At 46.1% G+C, this 22,156-nt stretch overlaps 1 protein-coding gene across 1 annotated transcript; it reads right to left on the bottom strand.

Moving 5' to 3' along the window:
* Positions 1-1,197: 1,197 nt before the first annotated feature.
* Positions 1,198-22,156, bottom strand: LOC142776467 (uncharacterized). Its single transcript, XM_075880189.1, has 6 exons — positions 22,016-22,156; positions 19,494-19,552; positions 17,788-17,892; positions 13,240-13,620; positions 8,616-8,847; positions 1,198-1,367 (listed from the first exon to the last, which is right to left on the bottom strand). Exons 1-6 carry the CDS (start codon positions 22,017-22,019, stop codon positions 1,258-1,260), a joined length of 891 nt encoding a protein of 296 aa, XP_075736304.1. The 5' UTR covers positions 22,020-22,156; the 3' UTR covers positions 1,198-1,257.

Below are 22,156 nucleotides of genomic sequence, written 5' to 3' on the forward strand. Positions count from 1 at the left end.
GTGTAGTTTTTGATTGATTGATTGATTGATTGATTGATATGGGGGTTTAACGCCCGAAAACCACCATATGATTATGAGAGACGCCGTAGAGAAGAGCTCCGGAAATTTTGACCACCTGGGGGGTTCTTTAACGTGCACTGAAATCTGAGCACACGAGCCTACACCATTTCCGCCTCCATCGAAAATGCAGCCGACGCAGCCGGGGTTCAATGCCGTGACCTGCGGGGCAGCAGCCGAGTACCTTAACCACTTGACCACCGCGGCGGGGGTACGGGATTACAGCTACACTTTTTCTTGCAGTCGTACGCGCATTTTTGTTGCTCCGTCAGAGTGGATTTCCCTCAGAAGGTTTTTTGTTAAAGAAGTCAGGACGTTTTGTGGATACCTCGAGTCAGCTAAACGTTTCGTTTGCTCTCTCATGCTTAATGGTAAACAATGCTGGCAGGACTTCTTCAAAGTGTTGGTTACATCTTAACTTTGCCTCGCTTGGTGAGATTGAAATGCGCCGAGTTATATGGTGGTACAGGTTTGTTAGCACGATGGTGAAAATACCAGCATGTGTCCCTACTGAAACGTTCCGTAAGATGCGGAGACTGCAGATACGGAATTATTGGAATATGGAAAGACGTATGATACGGACTCCACATGATACGTCTTTCCATAAGATGCGGGCTCCGCATCTTATGGAGAGACGTATGATGCGGCCTCCGCATCTTATGGAAAGATGCGGAGAATTACTGAAGATGCAGGAATTACTGAAATGTGTGCATGTTACGGAAATGTGTGCATGTGTAAACTTCTGAATATTGGACGAATTAAGAGGAAATAGGAAAAATGACAATTATGATGGGTGAAGAAAACTATAGTTTTCAATGAAACAAAAGTATTAAATATACTGAATTAACATGCTGGATGTCATATCCTAACTGCATATTCAAATATTGCAATATATTAATGCAGTGTCCTATAATTATATACAAAGATATATATATATATATATATATATATGTATATATATATATATATATGTATATATAAACTTAAATTAGTTATCAAATAAGAAAACCACTCACAGCAATTTTAATATTTAGTATTCACTTTCGAGCTAAGTCTATTGCCATTTCTCAATGTTCACAGCACTGAAATGAGGTGACCCAGCACCATCATTTCACGAGTTGGATCAAAGTGCAACAGGAATCTTAAAAAATGAAAAATTTTATGAATCAATAAAAATTACAAAATGCGTGCTTTTGTAGATTAGAACTTCAGCACTTTGAGGAGGTCAGCAAGGTGCCGATTGAAATTTCTGCGTCGCTGCGCATCCGGCACCAGGCTTGCGTGCGCCCGGAGGTGCTCTTCATAGGCATCTGCATACAATAAATAATAAAGGCTTGTTATGTAAGGTAAAAGCATGCCTATCGCATAGAAAATAACTAGGTAGTCCCAACTACTTTGAACGGTGTGTACACGTTATCAAATATCATTACAAAACAAAGAAATGTTTACCGGATACTAACTAAAAATTTAAGAATTGCAAGTGAAAGCAATAAATGTAACAATTAGTGCTGTGCACACGTACAATTACTGCCATTAAAATTTACAGTTTCTCTACAGTTATGGCATCTTGCACGAAGGCTCGGCGAACAGCAGTGGAAGGCTGCCATGCTCAGCTAAAAGCCCACACTTCAGCAGGCTATCCCGAGCTGTTAGAGTTGCTTCATCCTGTCACAGCCCCTTTCCTTTAAGATGGGATAAAGTTGTTTCTCTCTCTTGTAAACACTGTGACTTAAGCAGCATGCAGCTTCTGCAGCATGCAGATGCTAATGAAGCTGCATGGCACCAAGAAGGAAGAGAACAATTAGCAAGATTTAAAATTAATCACATCATACCCCAAAATATTTAACTCTTTGAATAATGAAATGCAGTTACTATCACCACCAATCTTTTTCTAGCGTATTCAGAATATGAGAAAACGTCATTACACTGCACACAGCTACATGTGCAGTTTCAATAAGAGCATGATTAAGGCATCACAAAGAGACAAATATTGCGCATATATTCAAGACCAGTGGCATAGTGGGCTCACGCCCCCCCCCCTTCCCACAAAATATTGCAGCTTATGCCCCTGTTCAAGACATAATGGAAAGTGTGAACAGCATATCGTAAATTAAAAACTTTCTACAACAAAAGCAATTTTTGATGTGATCTTTGGCCACTAGAATCAAATTCATGACAGCCTTGAAAACTCGAAGAATCAAAAGGTCTGTGCATTCATGAACAACTCATATGATATACCCAATAAAGAAGTTGACTATAGTAATAATAAATTACTTATTCAAGTGTCTTTCAACACCACTATACTCAATCAGCACTGATGACATAGCAGTGCAAAATAGCAGGAACACAATTGCAATTTCCAAAATCACAATCTTAACAAACTTCAAAAAAAATGCTAAAAATATGATTTCTTAGGATGCCACCTTCACGCTGGATTGAGAGCATATGCAGTAGCCACCAATTTATTCACAGCAAAGAATTTGGACACACTTGTTTAGTTCAGCTGGTGCCTTTGAGTGGCATCACCATTCATTCTATTGAAATAATACATAACCATGACCAATAGTTTTGAATGTCATACAGTGTGTCATTTGATTTTTCCCTGATTGGCTGCACGATCAAATGCAATGTTCAATGCCATGGTAAGTGATGTCTGCATTTCACCAGGCTGCCAGCACTAAAATGAGCTGGTAATGACTGAATAGCTGGTGCCAAAATCAATGCATCCACGTGGCAATAGTCAATCAACAGTTAAGCCAATCAAAGGTTAAGGCGTTGTTGGCTGCACGTAATGGTTGTAGTATTTTTCATTTAGTCATCTCTAACCAGCTATCCTAAAGTTGTTTGTAGGGCTATGCCTAATCGAATGTAAAATATTTCAGTCTTTCTACTGCATAAACTGCTTCAAAAGTAGTCAACTTCCCCTGAAGTTTGTTCGTAAGCACTTAACCATACATAACACTATTTCAAATCCCAAATGGCTCTTCACAGACCACCGACATTCGTTGCATCAACATTTACCTGCTGGTATACTACTTTTTTACGAAAATTAGCGCACATCATGTTACATGTGTTAAGGCGTTTAATAGCTGGTCCACAGCGAGCAAGCACAATGGCGACAGTAACGGCCAAGCACGGGCTTTCAGTGCGAGCGGCGTCCTCGTTGGGTAGCCCCACTAGAAGGTACTCAAGAGTTCGACCCATTTCATAGTTCGGAGGCTTCGCTACAATTACCCCGGGGTCGAAGAGGGAGCCGCCTGGCGACCTAACAGCTTGTTATTATGAGCGGGTCATAATAAGCCGTCAGGCGCTCCACGTTGACGATGTCTCGCCCACGGCGGCGCATGTCCGAAGATTGTTCAACGGGTTCGATCAGATAGTTGACGGGTGAGGTGCGCTCGATGACACGGTAGGGGCCTTCGTATTTGGGACGTAGTTTGGAAGAGAGGCCAGCGGCAGAGGTCGGAATCGAGAGCCATACAAGCGCACCAGGAAGGAACGTGGGCTCAGAAGTGGTGCTGGCATCACGGATACTCTTCTGCCGCTCTTGCTCGTGCGTCGTAAAAGTCTTGGCAAGCTCGCGACACTCTTCAGCAAGCCTGGCTGTCTCGGAAATAGGTGTACACTCAGATGGATCCGGCGTGTACGGGAGTATCGTGTCCATGGTGTGCGACGGGTGCCTTCCGTACAGCAAGTAGAAAGGTGAAAAACCAGTCGTGCTCTGAGGGGCGGTGTTGTAGGCGTAGGTGACGAAGGGCAGTATATTATCCCAATTAGTGTGGTTGGCAGCGACGTACATAGAAAGCATGTCGCCGAGGGTGCGGTTAAAGCGTTCGGTGAGGCCATTCGTCTGTGGGTGGTAAGCAGTAGTTTTGCGGTGGACAGAATGGCACTCCGTCAGAATGGCTTCGACGACTTCCGACAAGAAGACACGGCCTCGATCGCTGAGAAGCTCTTGGGGTAGTCCGTGGCGCAGTATAAATCGATGCAGCAGGAAGGACGCAACATCGCGCGCAGCAGCCGCAGGGAGAGCGGCGGTTTCGGCGTATCGCGTTAAATGGTCAACGGCAACGATGGCCCAGCGGTTACCAGCCGATGTCAGAGGAAGTGGTCCATACAAATCGATACCTACGCGCCCAAAGGGACGGTCAGGGCAAGGTAACGGTTGTAGACTGGCGTGCGACATGTGAGCTGACGGTTTACGGCGTTGGCAAGTGAGGCAAGAGCGAACGAACTGCTGCACATAGCGGTACATCCCGCGCCAGAAGTAGCGTTGTCGAATGCGATGGTAGGTTTTGAATACCCCAGAGTGCGCGCATTGCGGATCAGAATGGAAGGATTCACATATCTCTGACCGCAGACTGCGGGGTATCACGAGTAACCACTGCCGGCCGTCGGCGTCGTAATTGCGTCGGTGTAGAAGGCCGTCACGAATGGCGAAATGGCGAGCTTGACGACGCAATGCACGTGTGGATGGCGTTGCGGATGGATCAGAGAGCAAGTCGATCAGCGAGCCGATCCAATTATCCTTTCGCTGTTCGGTAGCGATTATGTCAACGTCAATGGCAGAAACAGCAGCCGAGGATACTGAGCAGAGCACATCACCTTCAGGCAGAGGGGAGCGCGAGAGGGCGTCGGCATCAGCATGCCGGCGTCCATTGCGGTACAGCACGCGGATGTCGTAGTCTTGTAAACGAAGAGCCCAACGGGCGAGACGGCCTGAGGGATCCTTCAATGATGAAAGCCAGCATAGTGCATGATGGTCGGTGACGACATCGAATGGGCGACCATACAAATACGGTCGAAACTTTGTAAGAGCCCAGACGATCGCCAGGCACTCTTTCTCCGTGACGGTGTAGTTTGTCTCAGCTCTCGTGAGCGTACGGCTTGCATATGCTACGACATATTCAGGGAATCCGGGTTTGCGCTGCGCCAGGACAGCGCCGAGGCCTACACCGCTGGCGTCTGTGTGCACCTCCGTCGGGGCCGTAGGGTCGTAGTGGCGTAGAATGGGAGGAGACGTCAACACATGGCGGAGCTTCGCGAACGCGTCGTCGCACTCAGACGACCACGAATTGAGGGACCCGTTACTTCCAAGGAGCTTCGTCAGCGGTGATATGATCGTGGCAAAGTTTCGTATGAAGCGTCGGAAGTACGAGCACAGGCCCACGAAACTACGCAGTTCTTTGACGGACGCAGGTTTGGGGAATTCGGCCACGGCCCGAAGCTTGGCTGGGTCAGGAAGAATGCCATCCTTGGACACGACGTACCCAAGGATGGTGAGTTGCCGTGCTGCAAAGCGGCACTTCTTCAGATTTAGTTGCAAGCCGGCATTGCTGACACGTGCAAAAACTTCTTTCAGACGTTGGAGGTGCGTAGAGAAATCTGGAGCGAACACCACAACGTCATCGAGGTAACACAAGCACGTGTGCCATTTCAAGTTGCGCAGAACGGTGTCCATCATGCGCTCAAAGGTCGCAGGTGCATTACATAGACCAAACGGCATGACGTTGAATTCGTACAAGCCGTCGGGTGTGATGAACGCAGTCTTCGGTCGAGCGTCTTCAGCCATGGGTACTTGCCAGTACCCCGAGCGCAGATCGAGAGAAGAAAAAAATTCGGCTCCGTGAAGGCTGTCAATTGCGTCATCGATGCGCGGCAGTGGGTAAACATCCTTGCGAGTGATTTTATTGAGCCGTCTGTAGTCTACACAGAACCGCGCAGAACCATCTTTCTTCGCAACAAGAACAACTGGAGACGCCCATGGACTGTCCGAGGGCCGAATAACGTCGCGTCTGAGCATATCATCAACCTGCTCGTTAATTTCCCGACGTTCAGCAGGCGACACGCGGTAGGGACGTTGCCGTAACGGTGGATGGGCACCAGTGTCGATACGATGCGTAACAGCGGACGCACGACCGAGAGAACTTCGCCCGACATCGAAAGAAGAACGATATTCTCGCAACAGGTTCAGAAGCTGGGAACGCTGTACCGACGTGAGGTTGTCATCAATGCAATGGCCAAATACATCAGGAGATGACGAATCAGAAGTGGAAACAGCACTGATGGTACGCAAATTGGGACCACGCGAGTCATCAGGTACGTCCAGGACTTGTGCGTTATCCACTGGTTCCACTCTGCCGAGACATTCCCCTCGAACCAAGGTAACAGTGTACGGGGATGGGTTGGTCACGAAAATAGAGGCGTTGCCCTGGGTGATTTGCACGGTCGCGAAAGGTACTAGCAACCCTTTCCTTCGGCAAGCACGGTCGGATGGCGAAACGAGTGCAATTGTGTCGGAGAGTCCAGCGCAGTAGACAGATACACCCATCGTGGAGCTTGGAGGCACTATGGTATCGTCTTTCACGAGAATCTTGCTCACTTTCGGAGAACTGTCTTCCGGCGTCAAATGCGAGAAGGGGGAGAGTTCAATTTCGGCGGCGGCACAATGGATGACGGCGTCGTTGCGGGAGAGAAAATCCCACCCCAGGATGACGTCATGAGAGCATGCGGGAATGATGATGAATTGGGCGACATACAGAACGTCCTGAACGACAACGCGAGCTGTGCACCCTGCTGTAGGATGGATACGATGCAAACCGGCGGTACGAAGGGCCAATCCAGAAATTGGCGTCGTCACTTTACGAAGCAAGCGGCAAAATTTTTCGTCCATAACGGATACTGCAGCTCCTGTGTCAATAAGAGCAGATGCGTGAACACCGTCCACAAGCACGTCAATGACATTAGATGGGCGGCTCTGAGGGCTTTCACAATGCGATAGCATCGCAGTCCTTGCCTCGGGGACTGCGACGACTAGTTTTCCCGCTCGTGAGCAGCTGAACTTGGTCGCATGGGGGACGGGGAACGACGTCGTGGAGACGGTGACCTACGAGAAGATGAAGCTAGGCGAGTTGGCGGTGGCATAGACGGCGTTTCCTCGTGATAGGTACGCCTAATCTGGCCAGAAACAGGCGACGAGATATGGGGCGTCTGTACGCGAATGCAATAACGTGCTACGTGGCCGGCGTAACCGCAGGCAAAGCAAATGGGCCGGTTGTCGGATGTGCGCCATCGGTTCGCCGGGGTAGGTCTTGTCCATGACGCAAGAGCCGATGGACGGAACGGTGGCTGGAAAGGCGGCAGGGGGTGCTGGAGCTGAGTCTGAGAGGTCACGTCAACATACGTAGCCGGCATACCCGCTGCAAAGGATGGAGGTCGTGCGGCAGCTTCGGCGTAAGTCAGTGGGGCGGGCGCTTGAACGACTGGAGGCGGCCTGGCGACCACTTGGGCGTAACTTGGGGGTACAGGAGCCGGAAGCTGTTGTGGGTGGTACGCAGGCATAACCTCCGCTATTTCCTGCTCAATCGCTCGGCGGATGGGGGGGGAAATGGTAGTGGCCGATTGTTGAGCAGCCGGTGGGTGGGCGAAGGGCAGGAGAGAGAACTGCCGTGCGATTTCCTCACGTATGAAGGACTTGAGGTCTGCCAGCAGTGCCACCTGGTCACAGCTCGCCTCCAAGCCTGCAAGCCCTGCATCTCGTGGTGTGGAGCGACGGGTCATCGAACGCTGCCGGCGGAGCTCCTCGTAGCTCTGGCACAGCGTGATGACCTCAGCTACTGTGCCTGGGTTTTTGGCCAGCAGCATCGTGAAGGCATCATCGGCAATGCCCTTCATGACGTTCCGGATCTTCTCTGATTCGGACATGCTGTCGTTGCATTTCTTGCATAGGTCCAAGACGTCTTCAATGTAGCTGGTGAATGATTCACCGGCCTGCTGAGCGCGTTCGCGTAAGCGCTGCTCGGCTTGCAGCTTACGAACGGCAGGGCGGCCAAAAACGTTGGTGATAGCGGTCTTAAAATCAGGCCAGGTTGCGAAATCAGACGCGTGGTTGTTATACCACATGCCGGCCACACCCGCGAGGTAGAAAACCAGGTTGCCGAGTTTACCTGCCTCGTCCCAATGATTGGGGACGCTGACGCGTTCGTACATGACGAGCCAGTCCTCGACGTCGGTGCCATCCGCGCCGGTGAAGACAGGTGGGTCGCGGATGCGGGGGACACCGGAACATGGCGTCGGCGCAGGAGGAAGCGTTTGCTGGGCGGCGTCTTGTTGCATGGTTGAAGGCACGGTACGGGATCTAAGCTCCAAGGGCATCGAATGTGAACCGAAGATGTTTGAAGGGCACAGCACTCTCCACCAAAATGTTAAGGCGTTTAATAGCTGGTCCACAGCGAGCAAGCACAATGGCGACAGTAACGGCCAAGCACGGGCTTTCAGTGCGAGCGGCGTCCTCGTTGGGTAGCCCCACTAGAAGGTACTCAAGAGTTCGACCCATTTCATAGTTCGGAGGCTTCGCTACACATGTTTGGAGTGAGCTGTGTTGTTGGTATGCCGCTGAAATTACAGCTCATAAAGGTCACGCTGAACTGTACAATAAAATTGCAAAATACTATATCAATTCAAAAATAACACATTTTTCTATGGTGATTTAATGACATTGTGAATTACACACGGCTAACAGATTTTACAACAAAAAACAACAACAAAAACAGGCTTACTCCTTAGGACATCCAACTTCCTTGGGGTCAGTGCCCGCTTCTCCACGCTCGGAGGACCGCCCTCCTTGTGAAGGAAACGGCGACATGGGGTGCCCGTTATACTTCTGTTGTACAGGTTGTGGACACCCCATATCGCCTTTGCAGCTTCCCTTACAAAAAGGGAATCCTTGGGCTGGGCCATCAGATGTTTCCACCTTTCTTCTGGTATGGTTATACCATGGCCCAGGTTTCTCTGCATAAACAAATGAACAGTGTCCTAATGCTGAGAATTCTGCAAGCAACACTAGTTGTGCAAGATCATTTCAATGTTCGTTGAAAAAACCGAGCTTCTTGCCAAAAATATTTTTGATACAGAAGTAGGAAATTAGATCTGACATGTATGAAAACCTGGAAATTGCTCATCCCAAAACTGTGCAGTGAATAAAATGTCATAATTTCTGAGCAGTTCAGTAACACATGCCTATAACAGGCCAGAGGCAACCTTTATACCCTGAACAGAAAGAGGGGAAGCAGGTCTTCGAGACTAAACGTTGGGGGGGGGGGGGTTCACACTTTGAAAATAAGTTTGGATTTTGCCACCTCTGATGCACCAGCATTCTTCACAAGTCTTAGATCAGTATTTCAACTGATATCATCAAGCTGAACTTCTAGCGATGTGCGCATAAAAAACGGGCCTTTTCAGGGCCACATTGTTGCTGTACGTTATACATTCTCTACAGCAGCCACCTCAGTCCGATATGAAAGAGCCACGCTTTTTCTAGAATATCCTCCTGCATTTGTTTACTAGACTCGAAAATCACACCGTGCAGATGAACTCATCAACACTGATGCCAACTGGAATTTCAATTGCCATGGCAAGTGTCCTCAAGAGCGCCTACTAAATATCTGTCCCATACAGATACTTAATAAGGATGGGGGCACTGCGACGACCCCATCCCCCCCAAACTGGAGCCCTGTGCTTGCTTTTGATTATACTGCTCTCTGCACGGTCATTCAGAACAGGGTTTTGCCCCCGCCAGACATTTAGTGGGTCTCATTCCTGTTAGAAGTCATAATCGGCAGAGAATGGCTGATGTGCCTTGCCTTTTTTTGTTCTGACATCTACCGTCGAACCCCGCTACAACAAAACTGATGGGGCGCGGAAAAAATTTCGTTGAAGCGAAAATTTTGTTTTAGTGAAATCGAACAAAATATAGCTGATCTGAGCTAGCAAAACTAAGAAACGTTCATTCTCAAAATTCAAAAAATGGCCGCAACTTCCTATTCTTTCCCAGCAACATCGCGACGCGATTAACACCCATGCATAGCGATGCCATGGTGAAAAGCAAGCTGAAACAACGCCTAAAACCGCCTTGGTGAACGAACCAAACAGTTGCATTAACACGTCAACACCAGCAGCTGTCCGCTGTCAAAAGTGCCGTAATTACTCGAATCTAACGCGCACCTTTTATTCGGTTAAGCGAGTTCATAAATCGCACGCGCATTAGAATTGAGTATGAACAAAAAAATTACGGTCAATCTATTGCCATCGGCAAATCCAAAATGGCCGCCCCCTACGTGCGTCGGCATGTCTCGTCGGCCATTTCTGCCTGTGTTTCCCCTGTGCGGCACTTCGTACGTGTGCTGAGGAGTTCGTCATCTAGTAGTGCATTAGCATCGACGGCGTGGAAGGGCTGACTCCAAAAACTCGAGCGCACCACGATGCCGCTTTTAAAAGAAAAGTCATCGCGTGTGCAGAAACGGACGGAAATCGGAGCGCATCGCGGTCATTCGGAGTTCCCGAAACGTGCGTGCGGGACCGGCGGAAACAAAAGCAGAAGATTGTCGACAGCAAAGCTTCACGCAAAGGCTTCAGTTGACCACAGCAGGGTCGGTTTCCGCAAATTAAAGAGCTGCTCGGCGAGTATGTGCTTGAGCAGCGAGCGGCACAGTGGCCTGTGACGACAGAACTGCTCCAAGTGCGGGCTATGCAATTAGTCTTAGAAAAAGGTCTAACGCGGAGCCAGTTTAAAGCGACCAGGTGCTGGCTAACTAACTTTATAAAAAGGAAAGGCTTTTCCCTCCGAAGGGGAACATACATATGCGAAAAGATTTGCGGAGGAGTACGATGAAAAGCTTCACAGTTTTCAGAGGTTCGTCCTAAACTTGCGGCGCAACAACGGCTACCTGCTTGGACAAATCGGGAATGCCGATCAGACGCCTTCTTACTTCGACATGCCTGGCACCACAACCGTCAAGAAGAAGGGGGCGAAGCAAGTTCGCGAGCTGACATTGGTCCACGGTAAAACTACAGTGACGACAATGCTCTGTTACACGTCAGATGGGCTCAAGCTTCGCCCGTACCTCATATTTAAATGGAAGACGCTCCCGAAAAGAGTCGTTTTTTCGAGTGGTGTGATCGTGCGGGCCAGCGAGAAAAATGGGTGCGCGTTGCAATCAATGTCTTACGTTTTTTTTTTTTTTTCCGCGGTGGAAATCGGGTGCGCATTACAATCGAGGGCGCGGTAGAATCGAGTAAATACGGTATCTGAGAACGCCGAGATGGAGGCAAGGTATCGTGGAGCGATGACTTTTGCATTGTTCTATGCCAGTCTTATCATCCATCACCCGCGGTTAGCAGATTTTGTTGATAATGCAGACGAACAGCCACTCTGATTAGTTACCACCCTGGCTAAGCGCGAATATATTAAGCTTCAAAATTGCAAAAAGCATCGTTCCACAGTTGCACTGAGCAGCTGCACGGCAGGAACCATGAACTGAGCGACTGAGATTCAGCTTCGGATCGTCTGCCGCCAGAAGCAAGCCAGTGGCAAAAGCAGGGCAGTGTTATTGCCATCGCTATCGAGCAATGGCGGTGCCATATGCTTGCTGAACAGCGGCAGTATAACGGCGGTTTCTAGCGGTGCCAACGCGTGTTCTAGACTTTGTTAACGCATTTTCAGGCTCTGAAAATGCATCGAAATGTTAAAAATTGGGTTTACTGCATAAAAGTAGGTGCCAGAGCCTGGAATTGCATCGTGAACTTCGTTGAAGCGGGACGATCGAAGAAAAAGTGTTTGTTATGGCGACAATATTTATGCATTGACTCCTATTGACTGCTGACAGGGAATTGTGAATTTTTCGGTGCAGCAGAAATTTCAGTGGAGCGCCGTTTGTTGTAGCGGAATTCGACTGTATAACATAATTTTAATCAGTGATGGCAAGACACTGCTGGCGGTCATGAATACAAAACAAGTTTTACTACATGCCACGTACATTGGAAGTTTGTGCACACAGTGTCAGCAGGGAAACATGACAAAGTTCTTTCTCAGTTGTGGACATGTCATTAGAACGCAATATCATTTTGCTGTAGTACTAACATGTGTTAGACACTGGAATGATAACACGTGAACGCCTATGCAGCATGTGGTGTAATGGTCGTTTTCCCCTTGACCAGCTCACTGGTTACAGAAACTCATTCACTAACTTGCTTGCTAATAAACTTCACGCTACTTGCAACATTTTATGAGATAAAAGTCACTTGTCATTTATTTGGACATTTTTGTGGCACTGTCACTCATCTTATTGAAGTACAGGGGGGTCAAAAGTTCCGAGGCCACGCTCCCATAGGAATACATGAGATAGCGACCTGGAAACTTTTGACCCCCACCTTCGCCCTTTACATATGTAAACTCACAACAAAAATTCGGATGCTCAACCGTGTGCCATTCAATTTTTTTGGACTGCGGCTGCCTGATATAATGTGATCTTTCATGGCATGACAAGCAGCCAGCGACGCTTACAATAGTGTGGCTGACCCTTTGAACTTAGCGGGCACTGCAAAAGAGCCGAAATAACCGAGTCTGAAAAAAAGTATTCACAAAAAAGCCCCTTTTTCAGCTCAGTGGCCAAAAAATCTTGTCCATCTATATTTTTACACACGCACGCTTTGCACAAGTCGGTCTTTATTTCAGCCAGTGTTTGGCCATCCCTGTAGAGACTGTTACAACTTCCACTGTAGGTGGACATGATGGTTGCGGAGTGGACAGCACATCATCATCATAATGTCCACCTATGCAAGTTTGAGTACTTGACAAATGATCGCGTTTTCAAATTGACAAACTTCCGAACAATCTTAGATTTAGGTCAGCTGTCGTCCACCAGATGGCCAAACACAGGCTGAAATACTGGCAGACTTGGTAGTGCATAAGTATGTGTGCCAGAAGCACGTGAGTGCAGTGACACATTTTTCCGGTCAGTGGGCCAATAAATGTTGAACAAGGGTGTCAATATAGGATATAGTTGGTACTTCATTGCGATGTACAAAAATGTCTTTCCTAGTCATCTTCACTCTTATCAGTTTCATACATGGGCGTTACGCCCAAACCTCAAATAAAGGTGCTTTTTGTGGTGAATGACTTTTTTTTTTGACACTTGGTTATTCAAGCTTTAAAACGGTTCCCCCTCCCACCCTAGTTGGCAGCAGTTATGTCTCATGCACCTGCACATACGTGGCATTTATGTTTGCAGAGTTGTATGCAAGGACTAACAGGAAACAAAGATTACAGGCAGTCATGCTTGATAAGTGGTTATGTTGTGTGAACTCAATACTAGCCATCTATAAAGATATGACCGAGAACCTTACCTCAGTAGCCTCTGTTTCAAGTACGCACTGATGCGCAGCAGTCACTGGTGGCTCTGCTACCAGCAGCATGGCTTCAGGTTGTGCCACCAGAGTTGGATCTTGCGGTGGTGGCATTACAGCTGCTGGCGGCCCTGCTACAAGCGGCATGGCTGTAGGTTGTGCCACCAGAGTTGAAGCTTGTGGTGGTGGCATTACAGCTGCTGGCGGCCCTGCTACAAGCGGCATGGCTGTAGGTTGTGCCACCAGAGTTGAAGCTTGCGGTGGTGGCATTACAGCTGCTGCCGGCACTGCTGGAAGTGGTGTTGGTAGTGCCGCCGCCGCTGCTGGAGCTGCTGCCGCCACTGCTGCTAGTGGCAGCACTTGTTTAACAGCAGGAGGCGTCTTTATTGCAGTGAATATTGGAGATGATAGCGATTTAACATAGTGCAATACAAATACACGAACTTATAAAAACAAAGTCCTTTTCAATATTCAGAGTTTTGAAAGTGTAAAATACTTCACACATACAGATCCGTAACGCCAATAGATTTTTCAGACTTGTTCGATATTTTGGACTTCATTAAATGTGTTGTCAATATTACCATAGCACAAAACATTTTTGCGTCTAATTTTTCAAACAAATTTTACCCTAAAGTTTAATTTTTTGGACAAAATAGCTCGTTTTAAAGTGCCGCTCGATTTTGAAAGCCACCATGTTAGATTTTTATTGGCTTGGTCAAGTTTGTTCACTTCCAATGAAAAGTTGCATTGCCTCCAAACTGAAAATGTGCACATCTTCCGATTTTCGAGGCAGTGTCCTATCTTCCTTGGCAAGCAAAACTGCATAGGAAAAGAAACTACACCCATAGGTTTTTCTTTTTTGAAGGATTATTTTTCACATCAAGAAAGGAGAGTAATAGTTTTTCTGGTTGTCTTTGACATGTGGTCATTTTGGAGATTTTTCAAGTTTTTGAGCCGTTGTGTGGGTCACGTGTTCTCAGCTAATGCAGCAGCTCAGTAGGAATGTAGTTAACGTGAATATTCTGAAACATGCTGGTTCAATCGCGGCCACGGCAATAGTAGTTCGATGGAGGTGAAATAGTGAAGGCTTACACAGTATGCAATGACAGTGCTGGTCAAGAACCCTGACTGCGTCGCTAAATCTCACAAAACAGACAAGACATTGCGAGCACCTCTTTGCGGCCTGCATCAAGTTTCGTTTGCTTGGTGGGATGGAACTGCCAACTGGGTTGCTCACAACGGTCAGCGGCAGCAATTGCCAATGCGCTGACATTACCGTAGCCCAAATAAATCCAATTCTGCTTGTCCCGAAGCACAGCATGAAGCCTGGTGTCATTAGGGGTCTTTTTAGGCTATTCTAATCTAAATAACTTAATTTTCATGTATTAACTATTTTTCAGGACTGTTTGATATTTCACAGACCCTGCAAGGTCCAGAAAATTGGTCAGAAACTGAACTCGGTTAACAAACACCTAACCAACTAAAACCCACACATCGATCAAAAATGACTGAAAGCAAAGTATGGGGTAAGCTAAAAATAATAATTCTGGCAAAGAGCTAGAAACATGAAAAGGGCAGAGGAGAGATACGTACAGCGGTGCACTGGAACAGCTCTGCCTTTTCCTGTTGAAAAAGACTGTTCCCTCAACCTCTCCTAGGTTTATAGCTTTGCAACAAAATCACCATATTCATGGAAATCTCGACAAAGTCTTTTTTTCGAATTTTTTTGCTATAAACTCCACGGTCGGCTTAAATATGAGGATTTTCGAAAACGTGGCATTTTTAATTGAGAAAAGTGGTGAACAACTAGCAGTACCTAGACGGTAACATAGCTGCTAGTAATCAACACCCGGCTTATGTACACACGTGACACACATACATACACACGTACACACATACACAAGTGCCTCAAACAGGCTGGCTGACGTTTTGATAGGAGAACCTATCTTTGTCAAAGGCACTTTGTCATCCTTGGCATGTTAGTTTTAAGGGGGTTAGTAGTGACGTCATCTTTTGGTGGTAGCATATGACCCTGTTGGTAATCTCAGCCTGAAAAGAAAAAAATCTATAAAGCAGCAGAGTGCAGCCCTCGCTTTCTTTCAAGTTAGGTTGCGATGTACCAAGTGCTCGCCTGTCAGAGGTGGGGGCCGGAAGCAAAAAAAGAAAGTGAAAAAAGAAAAGAAAAAAAAGGAAGAAAAGGGGGATGCAAAGTAGGAGCGAGCGGTGGGCTACAAAGCGGCGGCCGCTACGACTAAAGGAAAGAGCATGAAATACTTCGGAACCAGAAGATGGGTGCCGCGTCTAGCCGCTGCAAAAGGTTGCCGACGACAGCGGCGTACGCCTATTCTCAAACACTTATAAATGGGAAAGACAGCAACGAAGCAGTTACTAAAAGGGGGACAAGCAGGCGGCATACATTTAAATGTCAAGATGATGACAGTAAGCGATGCCGAATGGAGTCTGAAGAGCACGTGTTTAATGGAAAAGGTCCTTTGCAAAATAGGGGGGGGGGGGGGGGGGGCAGGTGTCCCTACAGGTAGCCCGCTCAGGGGAAACGCCCTAAGAATTCGGCCTCACGTTGGCTAAGGAAAAGGGGAATTGAGAATGAAAAGAAAATGAGCCATAAAGAGTTAAAAAAGAGGAGGAAAGAAAAAAAGCGGCATGGGGGAAAAGTGGGACTTTGGTGTACACAGATGGAAAAAATGCTAAAGAGAACTTTCTGGATTGATAATGACCTTGCCGACGCGTGGTATAACTGGTTTTAGAAGCAAGAAAAGAAAAAAGGAAGCCTACATATCATGCTATCATTGATTCTCTTTTAATTTTTAATTTTAAGTACAGATATACATGCATCCATATATCATTACAAAAAACTTTATTTTCAAGAACCTTCAAATCACTGCTTCCTTTTTTCTTTCCTCGCTTCTAAAACCATGATAAAGAGTGCTTACCAGAGCAAAGGACGGGGCGGAAGGGGACAGGAGAAGAAACGAGACAGAGCGTCAGCGCTCTGTCTCGTCTATTCTCCTGTCCCCTCCTGCCCCGTCATTTGCGCTGGTAAGCACTCTTTATCATGTTATACCAACATGCCCAATCCTACTGTTTCTAAAACCAGTTCTACCTTGTATCCTCAAGCTCATTGACAATAGAAAAAGTTCTCTGCCCCCCGCCCATTTTGCTAACGACCTTTCCCAATAAACACGTGCTCTTAGACCCCATCCGGCATCGCTTACCATCATCATGTTGACATTTATATTGTTACGGGGAAGATTTATTCACCGAGAGCTGGTCTTGCTAACGGCTTTAAGAGCGCACAGTCATTACACGTATCAATATGTATGCCGCCTGCTTCTCCCCCTTTTAGTAACTGCTTCGTTGCTGTCCTTCCCATTTATAGGTGTTTGAGAATAAACGCACGCCGCTGTCGTCGGCAACCCTTTGTGGTGGCTAGACGCAGTGCCCATCTGCTGGTTTCGAAGTATTTCATGCTCTTTTCTTCAGTAGTGTCTGTAGCGGCCGCTGCTTTGTAGCCCACCGCTTGTTCCTACTTTGCATCCCCCTTTTCTTCTTTCTTTTTCTTTTCTTCTTTCACTTTCATTTTTCGCTTTCCTGCACCCAACCTCTGACAGGAAAACACTTTGTGCATCGCAACCTAACTTGAAAGAAAGCGAGGGCTGCACTCCTACTTTATAGATTTTTTTTCTTTTCAGACTGAGATTACCAAAAGGGACATACGCCACCAAGAAAAGATGACCTCACTACTAATCTCCTTGAAACTAACACGCCAAGAATGACAAAGTGCCTTTGACACAGATAGGTCCTCCTATCAAACCGTGCCAGCCTGTCTGAAGCACATGTACTGTTCACCCCCATTACCCCACTACCTGTTACCATCTGTTGGCTCCCATCTTGATTTTGGATACAACAGGACTAGCGGCTTATGTTTCTTGAGTTCTTAGCATCATGAACCAACTGCTTTCTTTCTTCTTCAGGTTCAATCAATGTTTTCCTTTTGTGAATGCCATCTTCACCGTTTCATTCTGCCTACATTCGAAGTAATTTTTTTTTCCTAGGCTTCGGACTTTAGCGGGTAGACTTAAAATCAGGGCCGGCTTAGATTGGTGTAAACGCAGTAATACATATGTTCAGCAAATTCAGGCAAGAATTCGCTCAAGAGCAAGTTCTTTAGAACGGGCTATGTTTGTTTCTTTCTCTATGCAAACTCATGAATACAGCAACTTTGCTATGTGCAAGAGTTGGATGAGCCAACACTATTCTCATGCACATACTTGGTTAAATACAACACTTGCGCCACAATGCCTGTTTGAAGGACCATATTCTTGCAGAGGTTTTAATGTGCAACTAACACTGAATGTGCCAGTGCTTGCAGTGATGGCATATTATCACTGTGGCAGAGAGACAGTCATTTATAAATGTCAGTGCATATCATGCCACAGTCCCATGAAATCAGACAAAAGTAAACGTATGAGCTCTGTGGGCATATTTGCCCCAGCATAAGTTCACTTTTGAAAAGCCAGTGATGCATACCTGATCTTGAAGACTGTGTGTCACCATCTGTCGCACCTCTTCAAGATGAAACTGGTCATCTAAAGGCCCTCTCAAGCTCATGGCTTCAAGATTTGAATCCATTTCCTGTAATGAGGCCTTGCAAGCTTAAAAGAGGTACTGACATAAAAATTTAATTGTTCATTTGATTTTGTTACAATGAGCAGCTATCCACCCAATTATCAGTCTGGAAATGTTCCTTGCAGTCTGTTAATCGGGCTGTTATTGTTGAAGACAATTTTACTGCACCCATCTGCAGTTTCAGTCAAACAGCATGTAGAGGGGCGGAACCGAAAGTGGTTTGTAAATAGAGCTGGCCACGTTAGCACACAAAGCAGCGACCGACTCTCCATACGTGGCCTCACCAGCACACGACCACCAAGTAGGTGATAATGCCCATGAGAAGCATAGCAAGTAACCCAAAGTTGTGGTGCAAGAGTATCAGTTGTTTCGATTTAGGCCAATTTAATGTCAATGGGCCAAGTTGCTTCACTATGAGATACACAGTACACCTGTCCTGCAGAACTAGTATGCAATTCCTTTGGCACATCCACTGCAGCTTTACGTGCAATAAAATGAAAATCAGTGGGTGTGAAAGCTCGCTTTATAGGGCTAGTGAACAACCCCAAGGTCCAAAAGTTGTAAAGAGAAATATGTTTGCTTTTACTTCGTGAACATGCTGCCGCAAGAATTTTGTGAATAAGTGCTGTATTAAGGAAGCAGGAATTTTGTGAATAAGTGCTGTATTAAGGAAGTTACAGGGGCTAGAACATCGCGTTCAGCTGGTTTAAAATTTTCGTGCAGTCTCGCCACCCGTCTCCTTCAGAGGAAGCGGAAGGCGTGGTCTGTCGTAACTCCGCCCACTTCGGCATTGCGACAACCCGTCAGCGATTTACGTCATCAGCTAACTGGATCAGTCCCAATGCACTTCCAATTGCTGCGACACCTGGTTCTTTCCCGCTTACCCAGGCCGATACTTCTCCGCAGCTAGCCCAGTCACTCGATTTGCAGCCGACAACTATTTGCAGCAAAACTGCGTTCCGAAACCCGGACATGACATCTGGGAGCAGCAACACAAAACACAAATAATGCGCTTAATGTGGGTGTGCCTGTCAAAAGGTGGCGCGACGATTTGCTTACTCTCAAAAACTGGGTCAGTGAAGTGTCCCGGTTACGTTGCACGGAGCCTAAGGGCAGTTTTGCAACTCATATGATTAAATATCTCTGTCTATGCTGTGGGTGGGAACAGGAACTGTCGTTGATTTCACTACTGTTTGTTGAGACCTGATTTAGACCAATTAACGAGCTGCATGCTGCATCACATCGCTGATAGCCGAGTTATCGTTACTGTGTGTGCAAGGAGATTGGTCAAGCATAGGAATAGAGGGGGGGAATTGTTTTTCGAAATGAAGGCTGTGCGCGGCACGCCGCTCTGTAATACTCAGAAAACGGGATCACTGCGGTCTACTCCACGAATTACCGAGATTGTTTGGGGGGTTGTAAAAAAAAGTCTGCGCCTGTTGACTGGCCCTTTAAGAAAAGTCTGTTAGAACACCCAATTTTTTCGAGGCCCTGGTAAGTAACTTTTTCAGGCAATGAATGCTTCATCCTTTCGTCTCAACACATGCGAAAAGCACACTTTTCAATGATCTTGAATGCGATTTCAGAATTACTGAAAGTGCACATACCTCTTGAATCAGACTGGCCGCCCGATGGCTGCAGCAGCACGATTTCTCCAGCAATTTTTCTGCATAAATATTTCATAAACATAAGTAGGATAACATCATTCCTGCACATACACAGGGTTCATAAAGGTTTGAAAGGAGAAAATTGAAGGATATTTATGGAACTTCATGGCCCTGTCAAACGTTTCTCAGGGACTTAAGGGAACAGAGTAAGCCCTGTATTTGCCATGTAGTCGAGGTGAAGTTTATGTACTTTTTTCTCCATAACCGTAAGAGCTGCAGTAATTATTTTATTATTGTATTAATGAGCCATTCTTATTTTTACTAAAGCAAATTTATCACTGAAAATTGTAATGCTAACTTTTGGTAAACTTTTACTCCAGGTGCCTCGCTATCACACAATAGCTATTAGATGTCACATTGCACAAGAGCACTTTCTCATACAACAATTATTGTGCTTCAGCATATTCCCTTTTACGTTACCTAAATACTAGCCGAAATCTAGGATTCTAGATACGGTGGTTGTTGCGAAAAAGGAACTTAAGTACGAAAAAAGCATGTTATGAGGTAATCGCATAGAAAGTTGGAAATCTACATTATTTCAAGAGTATACAACGAGTAACAGCAAATTGACGGACCCGTTCAATAGGCATAAGTCAGATACACATCACCAATATAATTTTTTTTCTTTTTGTGCTGAAACGTCTTGGCTGGCTACCTTTACTTGTCACCTGGTATGCAGTCGTGTTGTCAGCACAGTACTGTCAATGCAGTTCAAGGGTGCGTGGGTCCTACGTTGTGCACTGCCCTGGTGAAATTCTAGAGTAGTTCAACACATTGACACGGGCTATATTGCCATCATTAAAAGTGAACACGTACAGACTCAAGGGTGCATATTTACAGTGTTTGATGCCCGAGGAAAACGTTTTTTGGAGTCCACTCTCACACGACAATCCACTGAATCATTATGGTTTTGAGTTTTCCCATAGAGGCGTTGAGCAAGTATTCTGGATGAGCTAGTTCCAAATAATTTGGCTTAACAGCCTCAATACAGATGCTGGAAGGTGTTCTTTATCAACCAATGGTTCACCATTCAACTGCGCTTTGTTGAATTAACACTAAGTTTCTGCATCGTTCGATAAGGCCGTGTCAGTGATTGATATTTTGAAGCCATGGAAAAATATGTGAACGAGACAGCTTTTCGCATGTCCTCTAAACTGGCTCTATTTCTTTTAATGACTTAACGACAATAGTTTTGGTGCTTTCCAATGATGACACCACTAAGAAGTCTCCAACTAGATATGTATTTCCCGACAGAAAGCTTGATGCCTTTGTTTTCTTGCGTTTTCGCAGTTCCGCACCCATTTTTTTTTCTCAATGTGCCAAATGCACTCTGGCTTGCTAACTGTAACTTCTCCATATAGCCGTAATGTTTGAACTGCAAGGAATCCCTCGCTACGTAAGATTGCGGGCATGGCAGGCCTCCACTGAAGTTGTGAAATATTGTCATATTTAGAATGAAAAAAATTGCGCTAAGACAAATGACCGAATATAGTTCAGAAAAGGCTCCATATTTCAAATAATGCAAAAAGAAACAAATAATTTTTTAAAAATACTTTTAATTACCCTGTCCCCTACGGTACCCAAACGAGAAATTTTTTCTACAACCTTTCAAATTATCACTAAATTTGCTACACTTATAGAGTTTAACACAAAGCCCAAATTACTTTCGTAAATAGGGAAGTTTCTACAATCAATAAAGGGGTGTTACAACCCTTCAAATCCGAAATTGTAATAGACAACCAAAATCTACCGCACCGCTTTTGCAGCTAACCCATGCCTGCTCTGGTGAAGTCTGTTTAGGAGTACTGAACATTCATTCTCACACATGTGCTCCAGGCAACACAGGTCAGGTAGAGTCACAAAATACATGACATGCAAATGAAATCTAAAGACAGGGAGAACAAATGCAGTGATTATGAGAAAAGGGCTACCAAGAAAGTTAACTGTCAGTGTAACCTGTCATGCAAATAAAAAGTAGTGTTCTTGTGGGAGCATTGTTAGGAAGGATAAGCAACCACCACTCGTACATTGTACTAACCACATGCACCACTCGTTAAGACAGGGAAGAGAGAGGGAATACAAATGGAAGGGTGATCAACCTAGGCCGGCAGGCAAAAGAAGCATAAATGCAACAGGCATAAGTTTCGTAAGGAGATAAGTAGAGAGAGTAAAAGCAAGACATGATGACATGACGAATGAGGAATGAAATTAACGATAGTAGAAAGCATAAACAAACAGAATACAACTAAACTCGCACAGATGTATTAATTCTGAAGGGGGATCGAAGCTTGCTGTAATAATGCTAACCTACAACAGATAACGGATTGCACTGTGGGCCGGTCTGCACTGGTCCCAAATTCAAGTGTTTTCATCACCTTTAGGAGCCTTCAGAATGAAACTTTCAAATTCAAGGGTTTGCAAGGTGTTCCAATTTCCTATACAAACCCTGCACAAATGCTTACCCATCCCTTTGACCACGACCTCTTGTAACTCCCGGTTCCGTTTTTTTTTCGTCAGCAAGTTTCCTTCTCAACGATACAATTTCTTGCTCAAGCCTCGCCACCTTGTTGTTTCTTTCTTCACCTTCCGCTGCAGGCAATTCG

The sequence above is a fragment of the Rhipicephalus microplus genome, chromosome X, assembly GCF_043290135.1.
Source record: "Rhipicephalus microplus isolate Deutch F79 chromosome X, USDA_Rmic, whole genome shotgun sequence".
Classification (NCBI taxonomy): domain Eukaryota; kingdom Metazoa; phylum Arthropoda; class Arachnida; order Ixodida; family Ixodidae; genus Rhipicephalus; species Rhipicephalus microplus.

Coding starts and splice junctions, on each gene's coding strand:
- LOC142776467 (XM_075880189.1), bottom strand. Junction 17,893..19,493: donor CGGCCAGTCTGATTCAAGAG/GTATGTGCACTT, acceptor GCCTCATTACAG/GAAATGGATTCAAATCTTGA. Junction 1,368..8,615: donor GAAGTTGGATGTCCTAAGGA/GTAAGCCTGTTT, acceptor TATTGTATGCAG/ATGCCTATGAAGAGCACCTC.